At 50.1% G+C, this 18445-nt stretch overlaps 1 protein-coding gene across 1 annotated transcript; it reads right to left on the bottom strand.

Moving 5' to 3' along the window:
• Nucleotides 1-10825: 10825 nt before the first annotated feature.
• LOC123579213 lies at nucleotides 10826-17683 on the bottom strand. Its single transcript, XM_045442875.1, has 7 exons — nucleotides 17496-17683; nucleotides 17142-17377; nucleotides 16808-16918; nucleotides 14313-14361; nucleotides 13818-13987; nucleotides 12467-12585; nucleotides 10826-11043 (listed from the first exon to the last, which is right to left on the bottom strand). Exons 1-7 carry the CDS (start codon nucleotides 17681-17683, stop codon nucleotides 10870-10872), a joined length of 1047 nt encoding a protein of 348 aa, XP_045298831.1. The 3' UTR covers nucleotides 10826-10869.
• Nucleotides 17684-18445: the final 762 nt, after the last annotated feature.

Consider the following 18445-nt stretch of genomic DNA (forward strand, 5'->3'; position numbering starts at 1 on the left):
CCTTTTATGGCCCCACCCACTTCCCTCCCACTCTCACCCCTCCTTAACCAGCTCCCCCTCCCCCCACCGTCCCTGCCACCACCAATCTGTTCTCTATTTCTATACTTTGGTCATTTCCAGACTATTCCACAATTAGAATCATAAGTATGTAATCTTTGGGGAATGGCTTTTTTTTTTTTTTTTCCACTCAGCATAATTCTTTGGAGATTCATCCAAGTTGCTGCATGTATCAATAGTTCATTCCTTCCATTGCCAAGTAGTATTCCATGGTATGGATGGATGTACCACGGTTTACTTATTCATACATCCATTGAAGGACGTCTGGATTGTTTCCAGTTTGGGGCTATTATGAATAAAGCTGCTATCAACGTTCATGTACAGGTTTTTGTGTGAACATAAGTTTTTATTGCTCTGGGATAAATGCCTAGGCGTGCAACTACTGGGTCATATGATAATTGGATTTAGTTAAAAACAAAAACAAAAACCTGCCAAACTGTTTTCCAGAATGGCTATACTATTTTATATTCCCACCAGTGATGTATGAATAATCCAGTTTCTGCACAACCTTGGCAGCATTACGGTCGTCCCTACTTTTCTTTTTTATTTTTTTAAAGCCATTCTGATAAATGTGTAGTGATATCTCACTGCAATTTAAATTTGCATTTTCCTAATGGTTGATGTTGTTGAACATCTTTTCATGTGCTAATTTGCCATCTGTGTATCTCCTTCAGTGAAATGTTTCTTCATGTCTTTTGTGCGTGTTCTAGTTTGATTATCTGCTTTTTTTGTTGTTGAATTTTGACAGCTCTTTATATATTCTAGATACTAGTCCTTTTTTGGATATGTGTTTTACAAATATTTTCTCCCAGTCTGTAGCTTGTCTTTTCATCCACTTAACAAGATCTTTCACAAAGTAAAATTATAAAATTTCAATGAAGTTCAAATTATTGACTTTTCCTTTGATGATTGTGTTTTTGGTAATAAGTCTAAGAACTCTTTGCCTAGCCCGTGATCCTGAAGATTTTCTCCTATGTTTTATTCTAAAAGTTCGAAATTTTTATGTGTTACATGTAAGTCTGTGATCCATTTTGAGTTAAATTTTGTATGAGGTATGAGACGTAGGTTGATGTTGTGTTTTTTTTCCCTTTAGACTGTAGATGTTCAATGGTTCCAGCACCATTGTGAGATTTTCTACAGAGATAATCATGGCATCTGCACACAGAGACAGTTTTATTTCTTCCTTTCCTATGTGTATGCCTTTTGCTTCCTTTTCCTGCCTTATTGCATTGGCTAGAACTTTCAATACTATATGGGGTAAGAGTAGTGAGAGCTGACATCTTTGTCTTGTTCATGGTCTTAAGGGAAAAGCTTTCAATTTCTTGAGTGGATTGTCATATAAATATCACTTGGATTCTGCTGGCTGATGGTGTTGTTGAGTTTTTCTATATCCTTGCTGATTATCTAGTTGTCTATCAATAGTTGAGAGAGGGCTGTTGAGGTCCTCAACTATTATTGTGGATTTGTCCATTTCTCATCAGGCCTATCAGTTTTTGTTTCATATATTTGGTAGTCCTGTTTTTTTGTTCATACATATTTAGAATTTGTTATATCTTCTTTATAGGGTCTTTTTAGTTGTATATACTGTCCCTCTCTGTCTCTATAATTTTCTTTCTTCTGAAGTCTACTTTAGTTGATATTAATATAGCACTCCTGCTTTCCTTTGACGAGTGTTTTCATGATATATCTTCTTTCATTTTTTAATATTCAAACTGTCTATATTATTGTATTTGAAGTGAATCTTGTAAAGATGGCATATATTTGGTTTGTGATTTTTTTAAGTTTATTTATTTACTTTAAGAGAGGGAATGAGCAGAGGAAGGGCAGAAAAAGAGGGGGACAGAGGATCCAAAACGGGCTCTGAGCTGACAGATAGCAGAGAGCCCGATGAGGGGCTTGAACCCCTGAACTGTGAGATCATGACCTGTGCCAAAGTCAGACAATTGACTGAGCCACCCAGGTGCCCCTTGGTTCATGGTTTTTAATCCAGTCTGGCAATATCTACCTTTTAATTGATGTATTTAGACCATTTGCATTTAGTGTAATTATTAATATGGTAGAGCTTCAATCTGCCATTTCAATTTTTGTTTTGTCTGTTCCTTTTTTTCATGTCTATGTTTTCTTTTTCCTGCTTCTCATGAGTTATTTGAACATTTTTCAATTCCACTTTGATTTAGCTATTATGTTTTTGAGTGTGTCTTTTTGTATAGCTTTTTAGTGAATGCTCTAGGTATTACATCATGTCTGTAACTTATCACGGTCTACTGGCACAGATGAGTTTGCCAGTTTGAGTTTGAGTTTGAGTTTGATGATTTTGCTTGCTGCTTACCTCCCTCTAGATCCCTCTACCCTCCTCCATTTATAATTTAATTGCCTTTCAATTTTTCTCTTCCTTTTATTTTAGAACCACATCAGGAAGTGTAATAATTTTTGCTTTAACTGTCAAACATAGTTTAGAAAACTCAAACTCAAGAAGAGAAAGACGATTGTATTTGCCCATATTTTTGCTTACCGTGTTCTTTCATCCCTCTTGATGTTCTTTTTTTTTTTTTCAATTTTTAAAAAATGTTTATTTATTTTTGAGAGACAGAGAGAGTGTGAGCTGGGGAAGAGGCAGAGAGAGGGAGACACAGAATCCAAAGCAGGCTCCAGGCTCTGAGCTGCCAGTGCAGAGCCCATCGTGGGGCTCGAACTCATAAACCGTGAGATGACCTGAGCCAAAGTCAGACGCCCCACCGACTGAACCACCCAGGCGCCCCTCATCCCTCTTGATGTTCTAAAGCTCCTTCCTTTATTGTTTTCTTTCAGTTTAGAGAATTCCCTTTAGTCATTTTTTTTTTCAGGGTAAGTATAAATTCTCTTAGTTTTCCTTCATCTGAAAATGTCTAGGTTTTCCCTTATTCCTGAAGAACATTGCCACTGGGTATGGGATTCTGGGTTACCAGTTTCTTCTTTCAGCACTTGAAAAATATTTTGCCTCTTCTTCTGGCCTCCATGGTTTCTGTTGAGAAATCTATTGTCATTCCAATTGTTTCCCTCCTATACCTAGGCTGTTGTTTTCCTCTGGCTGCTTTCAAGATTTTTTCCCTTCATCTTTAGTTTTCAGAAGTTTAATTTTGGAGTGGCTGTGTTTGGATCGTCTTCTTTGGCATTCATTCAGCTTCTTGAATCTGTAGGTTTACATCCTTTACCAAATTTGAGATGTTTCCAGTCATTATTTCTTCAATGACTATTTCAGACCTGTCTTCTTTCTCCTCTCCTTCCGGGACTCTGATGAAACAAATATTAAATCTTCTGTTACAGTCCTACAAGTCCTGAGGCTCTGTTGCTTTTTTTTTTTCCTAGTCTATTTTCTCTCTGTTGTTCAAATTGAGCAATTTCTATTGTTCCATCTTCCAGTTCACTGGTTCTTTCCACTGTCTCCTTTATTCTGCTGTTGAGCCCACCCACTGACTTTTTTATTTCAGTGATTGAAATAAAAAACTTTTTATTTCAGTTTTTTATTTCAGTGATTTTATTTCAGCTAAAATTTCCATTTAGCTTTCTTTACACCTTCTGTTTGTTTGCTGAGATGTTTTATTTTTTCATTTGTTTCAAGTGTATTTGTGATTGTTCATTCAACCATTTTTTCTAAATCACGGATGCTTCAAAAGCTTTGTCAGACAATTCTAACATCTCTGTCATTTCGGTGTTGAAATTCATTGGTTGTCTTTTCTTATTCATCTGTGACCTTTCTGATTCTTGGTATGAGTGACGTTTTGAAATCTGGACACATTCATAGTATGAGACTCTAGATTTTATTTAAGCTTTCTGTCTTAGCTGGCATTGTCTGATTCTGCTCCCACAGAGGGGTGGGGAGGTGGTAGGGGGCGGCCACCACCTGGTTACAGCCAGGTGAAGATAGAAGTTTAGGTTGTCTGCTCTGCTTCTGTTGGCAAGTGGGGGTGCAGGAGTCCTCATTCTTCTTGGGCAGGGCTGTCCTCTACTGACACCAGTTAGGAGGTGGCCTCATTGCCACTGGGTGGTGGTGAAAGTCATGACTTTGCACTAGACTTCCTGATACCGCCCCAGAGAAAAGGGAGAGGGGTGCCTCAATATTTCCAGGTCAAGTGGAAGCCGAGGCTCCCCATGTGGTATCTACTGGCATGGCAGCCGGGAGCCCCATTGTTGGCTGGGGGAGACTGCTGAGGGTTGAAGACTAGGCTCCCCAGTTGAGCCTTTACTGGTATGGGTGAGGGTGGGGCCACAGGAATTTTGTTTTGTTTTTTGTCTTTGGCTGGAGTAGATGGTTATTGTCTCAAAGTTTTCTGTCTTGGCAGGATGCCCCTTTCTTGGTCCTTTCGCTAGACAGAGTAGGCTTTTGTTGGAGTTTTTGGTTGTTTGTGCCCATTGGCATTTCCGGGTTGCTGACTTCTTCAGGTCCAAGTATGCAATGTATGAGGCCAAATGAAAATCCAGGGAACTCACCACTGTGTTCTTGCTGGGATCCCACCTTCCCTAGCCTGTCTGCCTTCTTCTTGCTGCTTTTCAGAGTCTTCTTGTATTTGTTTTACATAGAAGTTCCAGGGGTTTTCCTTATACTTAGTGGGAGGAATAGAGAAAAGTGGAACTACTTTATCTTTCCAGAAGCAAAAATGCCAACTCACTAAAGGTAAAAAACCATAAATACCATCCCTGCTTTGCCCTTGAACTAAGTAATACTGTTCATCAAATCACAGGTTGGATGAGTGCCAGTTCATACATAATACTATATATGTAGATATTGTGTGTTTTGCATACGCTAAAGCTTTGTGGAAGTGTAACTGACACACAGCAAAGTGCACATATTTAAAACGCATGGTGTAATGCGTTTTGACATAGGTATACTCATCAGTACAGCCACGACAGTGAACATGTCCATCATTCCACAGTTGCTTCCCTTCCTCTCATCCCTCCTCTGCCCCTCCTTCACCCCTGTCAGTCCCCAGTTTGCTTCCTGTCACTCTATATTAGTTTGCATTTTTTACTAACTTTATAGATATATACATAGGGTGAAATACGACAGCAATAAAAGGAACAAACTACTGATAGAGGCAATGATACGGATGAATCTCAAAATAATTATGCTAAGAGAAAATGAAAGAAGGCAGACAAAAAAAAAAAAGAATATATATCGTATGATTACAAAAACAGACACATATAGGGGTGCCTGGGTGGCTCAGTCGGTTGAGCATGTGATTCTAAAATTTGTTTCTCAATGTTTATTTTTTGAGAGAGAGAGAGAGACAGAGTGTGAGTGAGGGAGGGCAGAGAGAGAGAGGGAGACACAGAATCTGAAGCAGGCTCCAGGCTCTGAGCTGTCAGCACAGAGCCCGACATGGGGCTCAAACCCACAAGCTGGAGATCATGACCTGAGCTGAAGTCAGACGCCTAACTGACTGAGCCACTCAGGTGCCCCAAGCATCTGATTCTTGATTTCAGCTCAGGTAGGCCATGATCCCAGGGTCGTGGGATCAAGCCACACACTGGACTCCATGCTAAGCACAGAGCCTGCTTGAGATTCTTTTTCTTTCTTTCTTTCTTTCTTTCTTTCTTTCTTTCTCTCTCTCTCTCTCTCTCTCTCTCTCTCTCTCCCCCTCTGCCATTCTCCCCTGTTCTCTCCCTCTCCAAAATTAAAAAAAAAATAAAAAATAAATTAAAAAAAAACCAAACACACACATACCCATATCGCAATAGAACATTTCACAACAGATTGTACACACATACACATATATATATATCACATCCCAAAATATGCAACTGTTTCATCCACATGCTACCTAAAATTACATATTTGCAAAATACTACTCTGAACAATCTTTTTAAGATCAAGTTTCCAAATCTGAACTCAGACGTTGTCCGAAGGAGGTGTTCGTTCAACCCTTGGGGGTAGGTGCAGGTAGGGGAGGCTGGGCCGCTGTGAATCTCGGGGAAAAGCCTTTTTAAATATTGCCTACAGGGGTGGCTCGGTGGCTTAGCCGGTTGGGCTTCCGATGTTGGCTCAGGCTCAGGTCACGATCTCATGGTTTGTGGGTTCAAGCCCTGCATTAGGCTCTGTGCTGACAGCTCAGAGCCTGGAGCCTGCTTCGGATTCTGTGTGTGCGTGTGTCTCTCTCTCTCTCTCTGCCCCTCCCCTGCTCACTGTCTCTTAAAAATGAATAAACATTAAAAAAAGATTTTTTTTTTTTTTTTTTTTAATGGAGCCTGCAGACCTCTGGCTGTGAGGCCATTGGCAAATCCTTTCCCCTCCCGGAACCTGATGGCCCTCACGCTTAAAATCAAATTTATGAGTGAATGCCCTGCTCTGTCCTCCAGTGTCGGCCAGGGGAGGTTCAGTGAGGGTGGCACACAAGTGGGCACAGCTCTCCAGCTCACGGCCAGTGGCTCCAGCCCCGTTCAGTGGGCTCCGATGCTGGGCCTGGGGCTGGGGCAGGGTTGGGCAGCATCCTGGTCTCCTGCTGTGTTGGCTTTATTAGCTCCTTTAGCCCAAAGCCTGCTGAGCTCACCAGCCACTCTGGCCCCACCAGGCAGACTGATTTTGTTTTCTGACGTTTTTTATTCTGCAGCCAACACTCTTTCTAGGTTGGGAGACGAGCATTGCTTTTTGCCTGAGCATCATCAGGGTTTTCAGTTGCTCGTGGCCCAGTGTGTCTGGGAGGGAATGAACTTGAGCCGCTACAGTGGAGAGTGATGGGAGGGAGGGGTTGCAAACCCCACATGGCCTGCTTGAGAGACTGTTCTCTGCACAGGAGGGCCCCAGGCAGAGAAGGGCCGTGGCTTAAGCATATAGGCTCTGGAACCAACCAACTCGTTCAAGCTTTGCTTTCACTGCTTGGGTAACTTCCCTAGCTTCTCTGTGCCTCAGTTTTGCTGTCTGTACAGTGGGGGTGATAAATTCTGAGGAAATACATACAAAGCCCTTGGAACAGGATCCTGCCCGTGGGGTGTTCCTCAAACAGGTTATAGTCCTCGTCCAGAGTATTTATTTTTGCCTGTTAGTTTTTGAAGTTTCCTACAATGGCCACATGTGAATTTTTCTTTCTTTTAAAAAAAAAATTTTTTTTTAAGTTTATTTATTTTGAGAGAGAGAGAGCATGACTGGGGTAGGGGCAGAGACAATTCTAAGCAGAAAATTCTGCTTAGAGAATTCTAAGAGAAATTCTAAGAAAAAATTCTAATCAGGCTCTGTGCTGACACAGAGCCCATCGTGGGGCCAGAACTCACAAAGTGTGAGATCGTGACCTGAGCCGATATCAAGAGTCGGATGCCTAACCGACTGAGCCACTCAGGCACCCCGGTAATTTTTTAACTGAAAAATTCAGGGGCACCTGAGTGGCTCAGTCGGTTAAGCATCTGACTTCGGCTCAGGTCATGATCTCGTGGTCTGTGAATTCGAGCCCCACATCGGGCTCCGTGCTGACAGCTCAGAGCCTGGAGCCTGCTTTGGATTCTGTGTCTCCCTCTCTCTCTGCCTCTCCCCTGCTCGCACGCACTCTGTCTCTTAAAAGTAAATAAACATTAAAAAAAATTTTTTTTTAATTATTTAAGTACAAAAGCCGTTAGTTGGAATTAAGGGATGTGATTATTCCCTCTGCCACTCCCTCCCCCCGCCCCCGCTTCGAGTGGGTTGTTTGGGGGCGGGGTGTGGGCACAGTGCTCTGGGAGACTTATCCACTGGACTCTGATTACCCATCTGGGTGCCGGGGACAACCCAGGCCTCAGGGCCAGACCCAGGTGCCCGCTGGTGGGGAGTGGGCAGGAAGGAGGGAGCATTCCAAGACACTTGGAAATTCTGAGGACAGAGGCAGGGAAGCACCTGGGGGACGATCCCGGCTCTGTTGCAAGACCCTTCACCATCTGGAAACTCAATTTCCGCCCCCCCCCCCCCCGCCCCCGATGGAACAACGAAGGTTACATAAAATACTATCTGTGGAAGTATCTGCCCAGCACCTGGTGCGCAGAATGTTATCACGTGTTACTATTTTTAAATCATAAACAGTGCCCTGAGATTTTCTCCCAGGAACTGCAAAGCCCTTCTCCGGTGTTGACCCTTCCGGGTCCCTCGCCCCTGCTCCGTGTTTGCACATCACTTGACGGCTTACAGAGTATTTCCATCCACACCACCGCAGTATTTCCCCAGCCCCAGCCACTCCAACCACGTGATTTTGGGCCCAATTCATGCATCTCCTGTACTGTTATTTGCTCAATATTTGAAATCCACTCACATTTTTCTTTTGCTTTGAGAACAATCAGTATTGACAAAATACCTCAAAAATAAAACAAACGCATTAAATGTGCGCTGGCTCGCATTGCCTGCCTGACAGGCTCCTGTTAAAAAGGAGCTGAGCAAGTTGGTACTGAACCCACACTACCTACCGCTTGTCTGAGACTTTCCTTGGCAAGTCGGCAAAGGATGAAAAGAAAAAGGAGCAGAGAATTGCTTTCTCATTGCACAACCCATGTTGGTTCGGGCTGTTCCACGGAGTGTGGCCCACATCATCCTGTTCGCCGTGGTGATGTGCGTTGACACTGGGGAAAACACCATACTGGCCTTTGAACCTCACAGTGGCAATCCAGAGTGTCAATCACAGTCCCCATTTCCCGGGTAGAAAAACTGAGGCCCGGTAAATAGAGGAATCAGTTCAAGATGAGGTAGCCATGTCAGAACTTGAACTAGAGACTGTGGGGTCTCTGTTTCTTGGGGCCTTGACATGACCTAGAAAGATGGGAGTCTTTGCTCCATGGTGGTCCCCCAGGGGACCACCTGCAAGCCCCTCACCCCACCCCACCCCCATCCCCAGGTCTGCTCTGGGGGGGGGGGGGGAAGGGTGGGCTCAGCAGAGCCAGTGTCATACGAGATGGGATCTGGAGGCTGGAGGAGTCCCCGGAACCCCCAGGCAAACCACCACGTCATCAGATTGGTGGATTCTTTTCAAATGTTGTTGGGGGAGGATGGCATTTGTGGGAACTCCCGGCTTCTCCGCTGTAGGAGAGCACGAAGATCTGGGCCAGTTCACCAGTTAAAACGAGCCCCAGACTGTCTCTCTCCCCCAGCTCCACAGTGACACAAACCAGCCTCCCCAGGAACCTTCACATCAAAGGGGAATGACCAGGAGGGCGGTGGAGAGGAAGGAGATGGGGCCCCCTTGCTCCCTCCGCTTCCTCCAAAGGAGGCTGGGCCAGGGGCGATTTCCGATGGATGCAGAGAGCTGCTCTCAGGAAGGAGGCAGAGTTCCAGCCCCGCCTCCCCGTGCACAGCTCTGTCTGAGGCCGCTTCTCTCTGGGCCGCCTTCCTGAACACTCGTGTGATATGCTAATAGGTCTGACAAGCTGTTCCCTGGACAGGCATGCTAGCCAGCAATGGAGGGAGGCTGAGTGCTTGGGTCAGCCTTCCCTCCCTCACTGGTTCATTGGCTCATTCAACAAACGTGTGAGCACCTACTCTGTGCCAAGCACTGGACACAACAAGAACAACCTGGCCCTTGAGGAGTTCATGGTCTAGTGAAAGTGATAGGCATTGATCTAAAAACTCAGTCACAGCTGCAACTGTGGGAAGGGCAGAGAGGGTGAGGGAGGGGTTATCTGGGGCTAGAAGAGATGGGGAGAGCTGACATGTCTAGGAAGGTGTACAGAGGACAGAGGAAGTGATGAAAGCAAAAGAGTGAGTTAACTAGGTGAAGAGGGGAGGGAGGGTGTTCTCGGATGGGCGGAACCGCACATGCAAAGGCCCTGTGGCACAAGAGATCCTGCTCTGTATAAGACTGTGGGAGGAGGCCAGAGTGGTTGAAACACAGAGGGAACAGGGGCAGTGTGGTGCTAGGTGCGGCTGGCCACACAGAGTCTTGAAGGCCAGTTCAAGGGTTTGGTGTCCATCTTAATAGAAATGGAGAATTTGTCAAGGGTTTAAAAAAATTTTTTGTCAATGTTTGTTTATTTTTGAGAGACAGAGAGAGGAGGGGGGAGGTGAGTGTATGAGCAGGGGAGAGGCAGAGACAGAGGGAGACACAGTATCCGAAGCAGGCTTCAGGCTCTGAGATGTCAGCACAGAGCCTGCTGCGGGGCTCAAACTCATGGACCGCGAGATCATGACCCGAGCTAAAGTGGGATGCTTAAACAACTGAGCCACCCAGGCGTCCCAAGTCAAAGCTTTTCAAACAGGGAAGGAGACAGGATCCAATTTGCATGTTGAAAAAAATCCTTCTGGCTGCCCTGAGAGGATAGATGGAGGGGCCTGAATGGAATTGTGGGGAGCAAGACAGGAAGGGAAGACAAGTTTTGCAGGTGAGAGGTGGTGTGGCTAGGGGAGTGAGAGGGGTGGTGGCAGGGGACAGATCTGAGGGATCCTCAGGAAGTCAAGCGTCTCTGACTCCTTGGTGACTAGCCACTGGGAGCCAAGAGAGTCAGGGATAAGAAAGAAGAAAAACCTGGGCGTCTGGGTGGCTCAGTCGGTTAAGTGTCAGACTCTTGATCTCGGCTCAGGTCACGATCTCACAGTTTGTGGGATTGAGCTCGCATCGGGCTCCGTGCTGACAGTGCAGAGCCTGCTTGGGATTCTCTCTCCGCCTTTCTCTCTCTGCCCCTGCCATGCTTGCTCTCTCTCTCTCTCTCTCTTTCAAAGATAAATAAATAAATAAATAAATAAATAAATAAATAAATAAATAAATAAATATGTAAGTAAATAAAATAAAAATAAAGAAAAGAAAAAAGAAAGACCCAGAGACTAACACCACGGTGTCGATTCTTCCACACGTACGGAGAGAATACCAAGCCCACGTTGTGTGCTACGTTCAAATCTCATTTTTCACTCACCCTGCAGCCTTCCTTAGGATAGGGTTCTACATGTGACCGGTTTTTCTTGCATTGTGCCAGTTTGCCGTGCGGAGGATTTCTACCCCTTTGCCCCTCGGGGACATACACCGGAGAAAACTTTCCCAGTACACGTAAGGCCAACACGGTTGTGTCCGCTGCCTGAAGAAAACGCATATTGACCAAAGGCTATAATGAATTCCACGAATCGTTTAAATGAACCTGTGCCTCACCTGCTCTGAGGCATCCATACTTCCACTTGACAGGAGTCATACCTATCTGGGGGAAACACGTAGATTTGAGGACGCCCTTGCCTCTCTGTGAGCCCCCACCCCAAGTCGGAGACGGAGAGATGCCTGGAGAAGTCATTCCCCACGATTGTGCTCGTCCTCTGGCGGAGTGGTGAGAGCCAGGAGGGCTTCTCAGTGGGGGAGACATGGGTAAGGTCGGGGGAAAGATGTGGGGATAAGGCCGGACCTTCAGTGATGTCTAAAGGCAGGGGTGCTCTGTCCTGGGGACCCACCCCCTGGCCATGCCCTGAAGCGGATTGGTCCCTTGGCAGCGACAAGGTCCCTGCTACGACACCTAGTGCAAAATGAAAACATGGGGCTCCCTTTAGAATCGCTCATTGCAAGCTGGCAACAACAGAGCATTAAAGCAAGCATGAGGTCCTCCCAAGGACAGGGCCCAGTGTGACTGCACAGGGCACAGGCCCATGAAGCCAGCCTTCCTTGGCGGTCTCTCCCGTCTAGAAAAGAGGTGTGTTAGGGGTATGGAGCAGCAGAAAGGAGGTGAGGGACGCCAGCTCGTGGGTGTGTCAGTTAAGAAAGAGCCAAGGGCCAACCCAACCCAGCACAGCCCAGCCCAGCCCTGGTTCACTGCCACTGTAGCTGGGACCCTCTGGGGCCTCTCTGAGGCTGCCTGGCAGGCTGACGGAGTGGATGGACAGGGCAGGGGGAAGAAGCAGACGCGGCCAGAGATCCGGCAGACGGGTGCGCACAGAACACCTTTGTGGCCACAAGCTTTGCAGAAGAGCACAAAGGCTGATTCAGAGCCAGAGGAAAGGGAAAGGAGGTGGCCAAGGTCACCCTGGGCCAGGGGGTGCAGATCTGAGGGCTGCCCATAGAGCCAGGAGAGGAATGCTGAGGTTAACAACAGTGTGAGCAACCATGGCCCTTCCTGGCTCTGTGCTTGGGCCTCAAAGCCTCCCATCGAGATCGGTGCCATTGCCACCCTTTTAGGGAAGAAATGACAGACCTTAGATGCCCTGCCTCCCACCCTCCCGCTCTTCCTTGTCCACCTCTAGCCACGCCCTGCAAGGGACAGAGGGGGAACAGAGGCCTGGGGTGGTGGGGGACTGGCCACCGGTGGCAAGGGGGGAATCCCAGGGGTCCCCACTCCCAGAGCGGGCTCTGCCTCACGGTGGTTGCCCAGCATCCTTGCGGAGCCCCTACCTGCTCCTCCTCCCTTCCCAAACTGCCGGGGGGCCAGGGGCAGTGGCAGGTGCACGTGTGTGTTCAGGACGTGCAGGGGCTTCCCCTTCTCCCAGCATCTAGAGCCAAGGCCAGCGCCATGGCCATCTCACCTGTCCTGGTCGACCCCCAGATGTTGTCCCTGGCGCCTTGGTTACTGTTTTGGGATCAGCTGTGCGGTAGCCCTTCCACTCTATCTGGGTTTGATCGTCCATAGAAAAATTAATGGTCCCTGCAAATAAAGAAGCATAACAACAGAGGAAGGCTTTTTAGACAATCAATTAAAAGCCTAGGAGCGGGATTATCTCATTGAAATATCAATTTTTAATAGCACCGCATCTTTGAGTTTCCTCTCAAAAAACTTTGCACACTCCATCTGCCTGCTCTGGTTTATAACTTCATCTCTTGCTGCCTTTGACTGACCTGAACCTCTGGGACTGGCCTTGGGCCACCCAGAGCAGGCGCCTGAGACGGAGCACGGAAGGTCATTCATTCATTCGTTCCTCCATTCACTCATTCATTCATTCGTTCGTTGAACACTCAGTGAGGTCCTGCTGTGTGGCAGGCGTAGGCACTGGGGGATACGAAGGTGACTAAAAAGGACCAAGAATTCTAGCCCTCAGAGAATTCACGGGCTGACAGGGGAGCAGGAAGTCAGCACCAGCCAGGTGAATAAATGGGCAATTACAAAAGGAGAAGTCATCCAGAAAAATCAATGTCAAGGGACTGGGATGGAGGTTAATGGGCATAGGAGAGGGAATATCTGTGTGGCTAGAGGAGCCAGGGAAGGATGTGAAGGAGGGGAAGATGTTTCAGGGCAGAAGGAACAGCGTGCCTGCAGACTGGGGGCGGGAACGGGTTTGGGGCACTGAAGGAGTAAACAGGTGGCCAGTGGGCTGGGACACAGTGAATGAGAGGGACATGGCAAGAGAGGAAGGGGGATGCCACGCAGACCTCCGAGGGCCCGGAGGCCGGGGAGGGGCACCTGTTACTTGCAAAGTGCACCAGGAGCCGCTGGTACAGAGGTCCCAGCGTCTGTTCCGGACAGTGGTGGCCCTGGTTCAAATCCTGCCTCTTAGTTGCTGTGACACCTGGGGAAGCTGCTGGGGGCCTCAGCCTCAGTTTTCTCACCCGGTGAGGTGGGAGAATAATTGTGATGCCTCACTGGGCTGCCATGAGCATCAAAAGAAGAGGTCGACTGCCTGGTGTGGCCCCTTTTTTCTCTGTCCTCCTTAGCTTGGCAGATTCCTCTGGTCAGCCCTTGGGGGGAACGGGGTGATCAGATAAACTTCATCTTGTAAGAGACACCCACCGGCCAAATCTCCAGGGATTTTGTTACACACATCATTTCAGCCAACAGGGTGGGGTTGGTGGCGGGGAGGCTGTGGTCCAGGAACAGACAAAGCTGCCTTTGCTTTCCAGTGCGACCTCGCTGAACCCCATTCCATCCTGAAATCAAGATACCTGGGCAACTGGGTGGGTGGTCAGGTGGAACTTCCTGAGATTGGACGGAGGGCGGGGGGAGCGGAGCGTGGCTGGGTGGGTGGTACATGCAGGCAGAGGCAGATCCCCGACAAAGGTCCCCACCCCGTACGGACAAGTGCACTGGCCTTCCACACAGACGTGGCAGGGTCCTGGGACAAAAGCGAACAGTCCTGCTGGGAGCTGAACCTCATGCTGGGAGCTTGGCAAACGTGCTTTCTAATCCCTACGGCACCCCATGGTACATCTGTGGAAACTGAGGCCCACGGAGGCAGAGCTTCCTGCCTATTAGTGGTAAAGGTGAAGGCACATCTGTTTGGCTGTGCTGTCTCGAGTTATTATAATAATGGAGGAGGTCAAAGGAGTGAAGGGTCACAACCCTATTAAAAGGGCCCAGGGAGTCCCAGGTCACACTTCGCCCTCTAAACCTCAGTTTACCCATCCAGGTAGTGAGATCCCCAACTCCGAGCTGCCTACCTTAGAGGATGAAGTGGGCTGCTGGATGAGAGAGGGCCTTGCAGAGTCTCTGAAGGGAAGAGGGCTTGACGTCAGAGGTCCTTTCCGTCATTAGCTCCCTCCTGCCTCCCTCCTGCCTGCTCTGAACCGGCTCAGCCCTGTGCTGATGGCTGTAGCTGAGAACAACGGCCTTTAGATTTGCCTGGGTTCCAGTCCCAGCCCTGTCCTCTCCTGGCTGGTCCCTTCCGTCTCTGGGCCTCGTTTTCCCCATCATGCCCTTGTGCACCTATATAAACATGAAATGACAGCTGGCGGAGGGCGTCCGCTCTGAAGGACCCTCTCCCTCCCTCCTGGGGAGATCCAGGTTCCCAGAGGCAGGACCTGGGCCCTCAGAGCTGGAGGGCCAGGTGTGAGCAGCTTGCCAGGAACTGTCACGCAGTCCCAGGCCACTGATGCAGGTGTGGAGACAGTGCTGGCAAAGCCAGTGGGGATGGGAGAGAGGCCACAGCAAGGGGCCTGTCTGGACTTTATCGTAGAGTCACAGGGACCTGAAACCAAGGCCACTTGGGGCACGTGCTTAAGAGCATGTAGAGAGCACTCCCAGGGCCAGGATGTGGAGCGAGGCTGTATTTGTCCAGCAGTGGGGAGCCACGGCTAGTTCTTGAGTGGGGGAAGGGGGGGCTAGGATGCTCCTCTCTGACTTCAGGAAGCCTGGGAAAGGGGAAAGCCACAGAGGAAGGCTACCTCCTGCGGAAGTGGGGGTGGCCCGAGCACCATGGAGACAACCCCCAATGCAGCTGGGTCTGTGGGGTTGGAGGAGAACTGGGAGGCTTTCCGGGGAGCCCCGCTCCATTGGGAGGGGCCCGCCTGGGGCCTGGGAGGCAGCTGGCATCTTGCAACCCTGCAATTAGTAGGCGGAGGAGCTAGGTGGTGGTGGGGGGGTGCCGAGAGCTGCAGCTGGTTGATGGGTGCTGCCTCTGCGTCCGAGGTCCCTCCCGCTGCCCCAGAGGGGTGCCCAGGGTGGCTGGCAGGCCCCAGGCAGACAGGGCGCTGGATTCTTGGGGGGGGATGCAGAGCATAGGGAAAGCCAGGAAAACAATACTAGCAGTAAAGTCGTGTTGTTGGACGTGGGTTTGAACAACCCAGGTGCTACTGTCCTCATTTTCAGATCGGGAAATGAAAGCCCAGAGGGATAGAAGCCAGCAGACGGCCAATTGGAAAGAGCTGGGGCCCGATACCATGTTTATCCGGAGGGCTGGGGCGCACGGGGGAGGGTCACTCCCAGGTACGGTACGCTCTCAATTCAGGCGACCCCGGGGGCTGCCCAGTAGAGTCGGGTTGGCAAAATGACGTCAGGAGGCCGAGCCTTCAGAGGACTGACTCCAGAGCCCCCAGCCTGTCCCTGCAGGGGGAGGAGGGGCTGGGTGGGGCAGTCTGGCCCAGCCGGTTCTCTAGCCTGTCTGGGCACCCCAGGCCTGTGAGGAGAGGCCTGGCACCACCACCCCCGGGCTGCTGCTGCTTTTGTACTCGGCCCTCTACCCTGGGAGACTTCTTATCTGACCAGCACAGAGTCCCATCCAGGACCAGTCCTGCAGGTAATGCAGTGGGGCTGGATTTGGGGGGTGGTTCTGGCTTCAGCCTTCTACCAAGCCATCCATCCCCCTCCCTTCCTGCCTCCCTTCCCTCCCCTTTCCTTCCTTCCTTCCTTCCTTCCTTCCTCCCTCCCTCCCTTCCCTTCCTCCCTTCCTTTCCTTCCTTCCTTCCTTCCTCCCTCCCTCCCCTTCCTCCCTTCCCTTCCTCCCTTCTTTTCCTTCCTTCCTTCCTTCCTTCCTTCCTTCTTCCTTCCTTCCTTCCTGTTCTAGCTTCAGACTTCTATCATATCATCCAACCATCCATCCTTCTCCCTCCCTCCCTGCCTCCCTTCCCTCCCCTTCCCTTCCTCCCTTCCCTTTCCTTCCTTCCTTCCTTCCTTCCTTCCTCCCTCCCTCCCTTCCCTTCCTCCCTTCCTTTCCTTCCTTCCTTCCTTCCTCCCTCCCTCCCCTTCCTCCCTTCCCTTCCTCCCTTCTTTTCCTTCCTTCCTTCCTTCCTTCTTCCTTCCTTCCTTCCTGTTCTAGCTTCAGACTTCTATCATATCATCCAACCATCCATCCTTCTCCCTCCCTCCCTGCCTCCCTTCCCTCCCCTTCCCTTCCTCCCTTCCCTTTCCTTCCTTCCTTCCTTCCTTCCTTCCTTCCTTCCTTCCTTCCTCCCTCCCTCCCTCCCTTCCCTTCCTCCCTTCCCTTTCCTTCCTTCCTTCCTTCCTTCCTCCCTCCCTCCCTTCCCTTCCTCCCTTCCCTTTCCTTCCTTCCTTCCTTCCTTCCTCCCTCCCTCCCTTCCCTTCCTCCCTTCCTTCCTTCCTTCCTTCCTTCCTTCCTTCCTTCCTGTTCTAGCTTCAGACTTCTATCATATCATCCAACCATCCATCCTTCTCCCTCCCTCCCTCTCTTTCCTGTTCCAGCTCCAGCCTTCTACCATACCTTCCATCCATCTGTCCTTCCTTCCTTCCTCCCTTCCCTCTTTCAAAGATGCCCACTCAGTCGAGGCTACCGTGACGGCTGCTGGCAGGATTCTCTGGCTTCCAGGAGCATCTGGTGGGGCAGGCAGGAGAAGCAGACGAGTACACAACCCCTTAAGACTCTAAGAATGAACAAAGTAGGCTGAGTTTTGAAGGACTGGTGGGGCTTTGATGGGGGAGGGGCAAGGCTGGTGGCAGTAGGGGGTGCCACTTGGCTGGAGCTGCAGGGTCTCTGGAGAAGTGGAGTGGGGTAGGGCTGCAGGGGAGGGCAGGGGCTGCACCACGTGGGGCCTTGCCTTGGAGAGGTGGGGTAGGGAGCCGTCCTCGAGAGCTCGGACTCTGGCCTCGGATCCATCGGACCTGGAATGGCAACATCACCACCAACCAGCTGTGTGGCCTTGGGATAGTTACTTGCCCCCTCTGAGGCTCTGCATCCTCGGTGAAAAGTGGGAAGATGATGGTAGCGCCTGCCTCAGCGGGTGTGAAGTGCACGGCGTGGCTCAACACGGTTACCCGTTCTCGGAAGTCACCCCTGTGTTGACCAGGAGCCGGTAAGAGTTCCGAGCTCATGGCTGACATGTGTCCCTGGACTGACTATACCTCACCCTGACCCTGGGCCAGTGTCTCCCCTTCTTGGTCAGTTCCCTCACCTGTTCAAGGAGAGACTGGACCGGACCCGAGGAAAAACCTTGAGGTGCCTCCGGGGGCCGGGCAGTGATGTGAATGAGGTGCACGCAGAGTAAGGCTGCAGGGAGCAGTGGGGACTATGGCCCGCCCAGGTGCCTGTGCCAGGCAGCACCTGCCCCTCCGCCCAGCGGCTGCAGTCACGTGTGAGCATGAACCCGACGTGGTCCAATGTGCCGATTCCTCATGAGAAGGAAACCCGCATTTTTCTGAGAAGCTTCCCATTGCTCATATTAGCAATGCATTTAATACAGTTTTCAAAGTATCACGTGAGCCAAAGCTGCTGCCGCCACTACCGCGAACGCAGGACGAACAGACTGTGAGCAGGGAGGCAGCACATTCCAGGCCTGGAGAATCTTCCAGTTCCGTGTCTGCACCCCCACCCCCCACCCCCGAGACTTTGATCTTCCCTTGGAGGCTGATGGGGGAGGCCAGACCCTCTACTCACTGCCGTTCTCGGGAGCGGCCCTGCCCGCAGATGGGCTGGAATGGGGTCCCTGCTCAACACTCTCTCCAGGGGTGCCAGGGAGTCTGGGGAAGCCCGCCTTACCGGCAGGTCTGCCCGGGGCCTGGGGAGGCGGCTCTCAGGGCTGCTGTGAGGGCCTAGCTCCTGGGGGTCAAAGGGCAGGCAGCATTTCAGCCCCTTCTGGGACTGACTTCCTGTTTGGGAGAGAAAACAGAAAGTTCCCAGTAGGAAATGCGTCTTCTTCCCTTCTCCCCATAGCCGCTTTTTCCACTGGCTCTGGCCTGTGGGGAAAGACCCATGGTGGAGGGAGGGGGGCTCCCCATGGCTGGGTCTCACCCACTCCTTCCTTTGCCCTTGGAGCCCAGGAGGGAACCTGAGGCCTCTCGGCCATGATAGCAAATCCCACCTCACCAGCACTGCTAGGTCACTGATCACCAGCTGGGCTCCTGA

This window comes from Leopardus geoffroyi, chromosome E2 (genome assembly GCF_018350155.1).
Source record: "Leopardus geoffroyi isolate Oge1 chromosome E2, O.geoffroyi_Oge1_pat1.0, whole genome shotgun sequence".
NCBI lineage: Eukaryota > Metazoa > Chordata > Mammalia > Carnivora > Felidae > Leopardus > Leopardus geoffroyi.

Bases quoted from the DNA above. Each gene is read 5' to 3' on its own strand.
- LOC123579213 (XM_045442875.1), bottom strand. From the start codon at position 17,683: ATGCTCACACGTGACTGCAGCCGCTGGGCGGAGGGGCAGGTGCTGCCT. The intron at 17,378-17,495 runs GTGAGGGAACTG...TGGTCAACACAG, and splicing joins TCCAGTCTCTCCTTGAACAG to GGGTGACTTCCGAGAACGGG. The intron at 12,586-13,817 runs GTATCTTGATTT...CTTTATTTGCAG, and splicing joins CCACCCACCCAGTTGCCCAG to GGACCATTAATTTTTCTATG.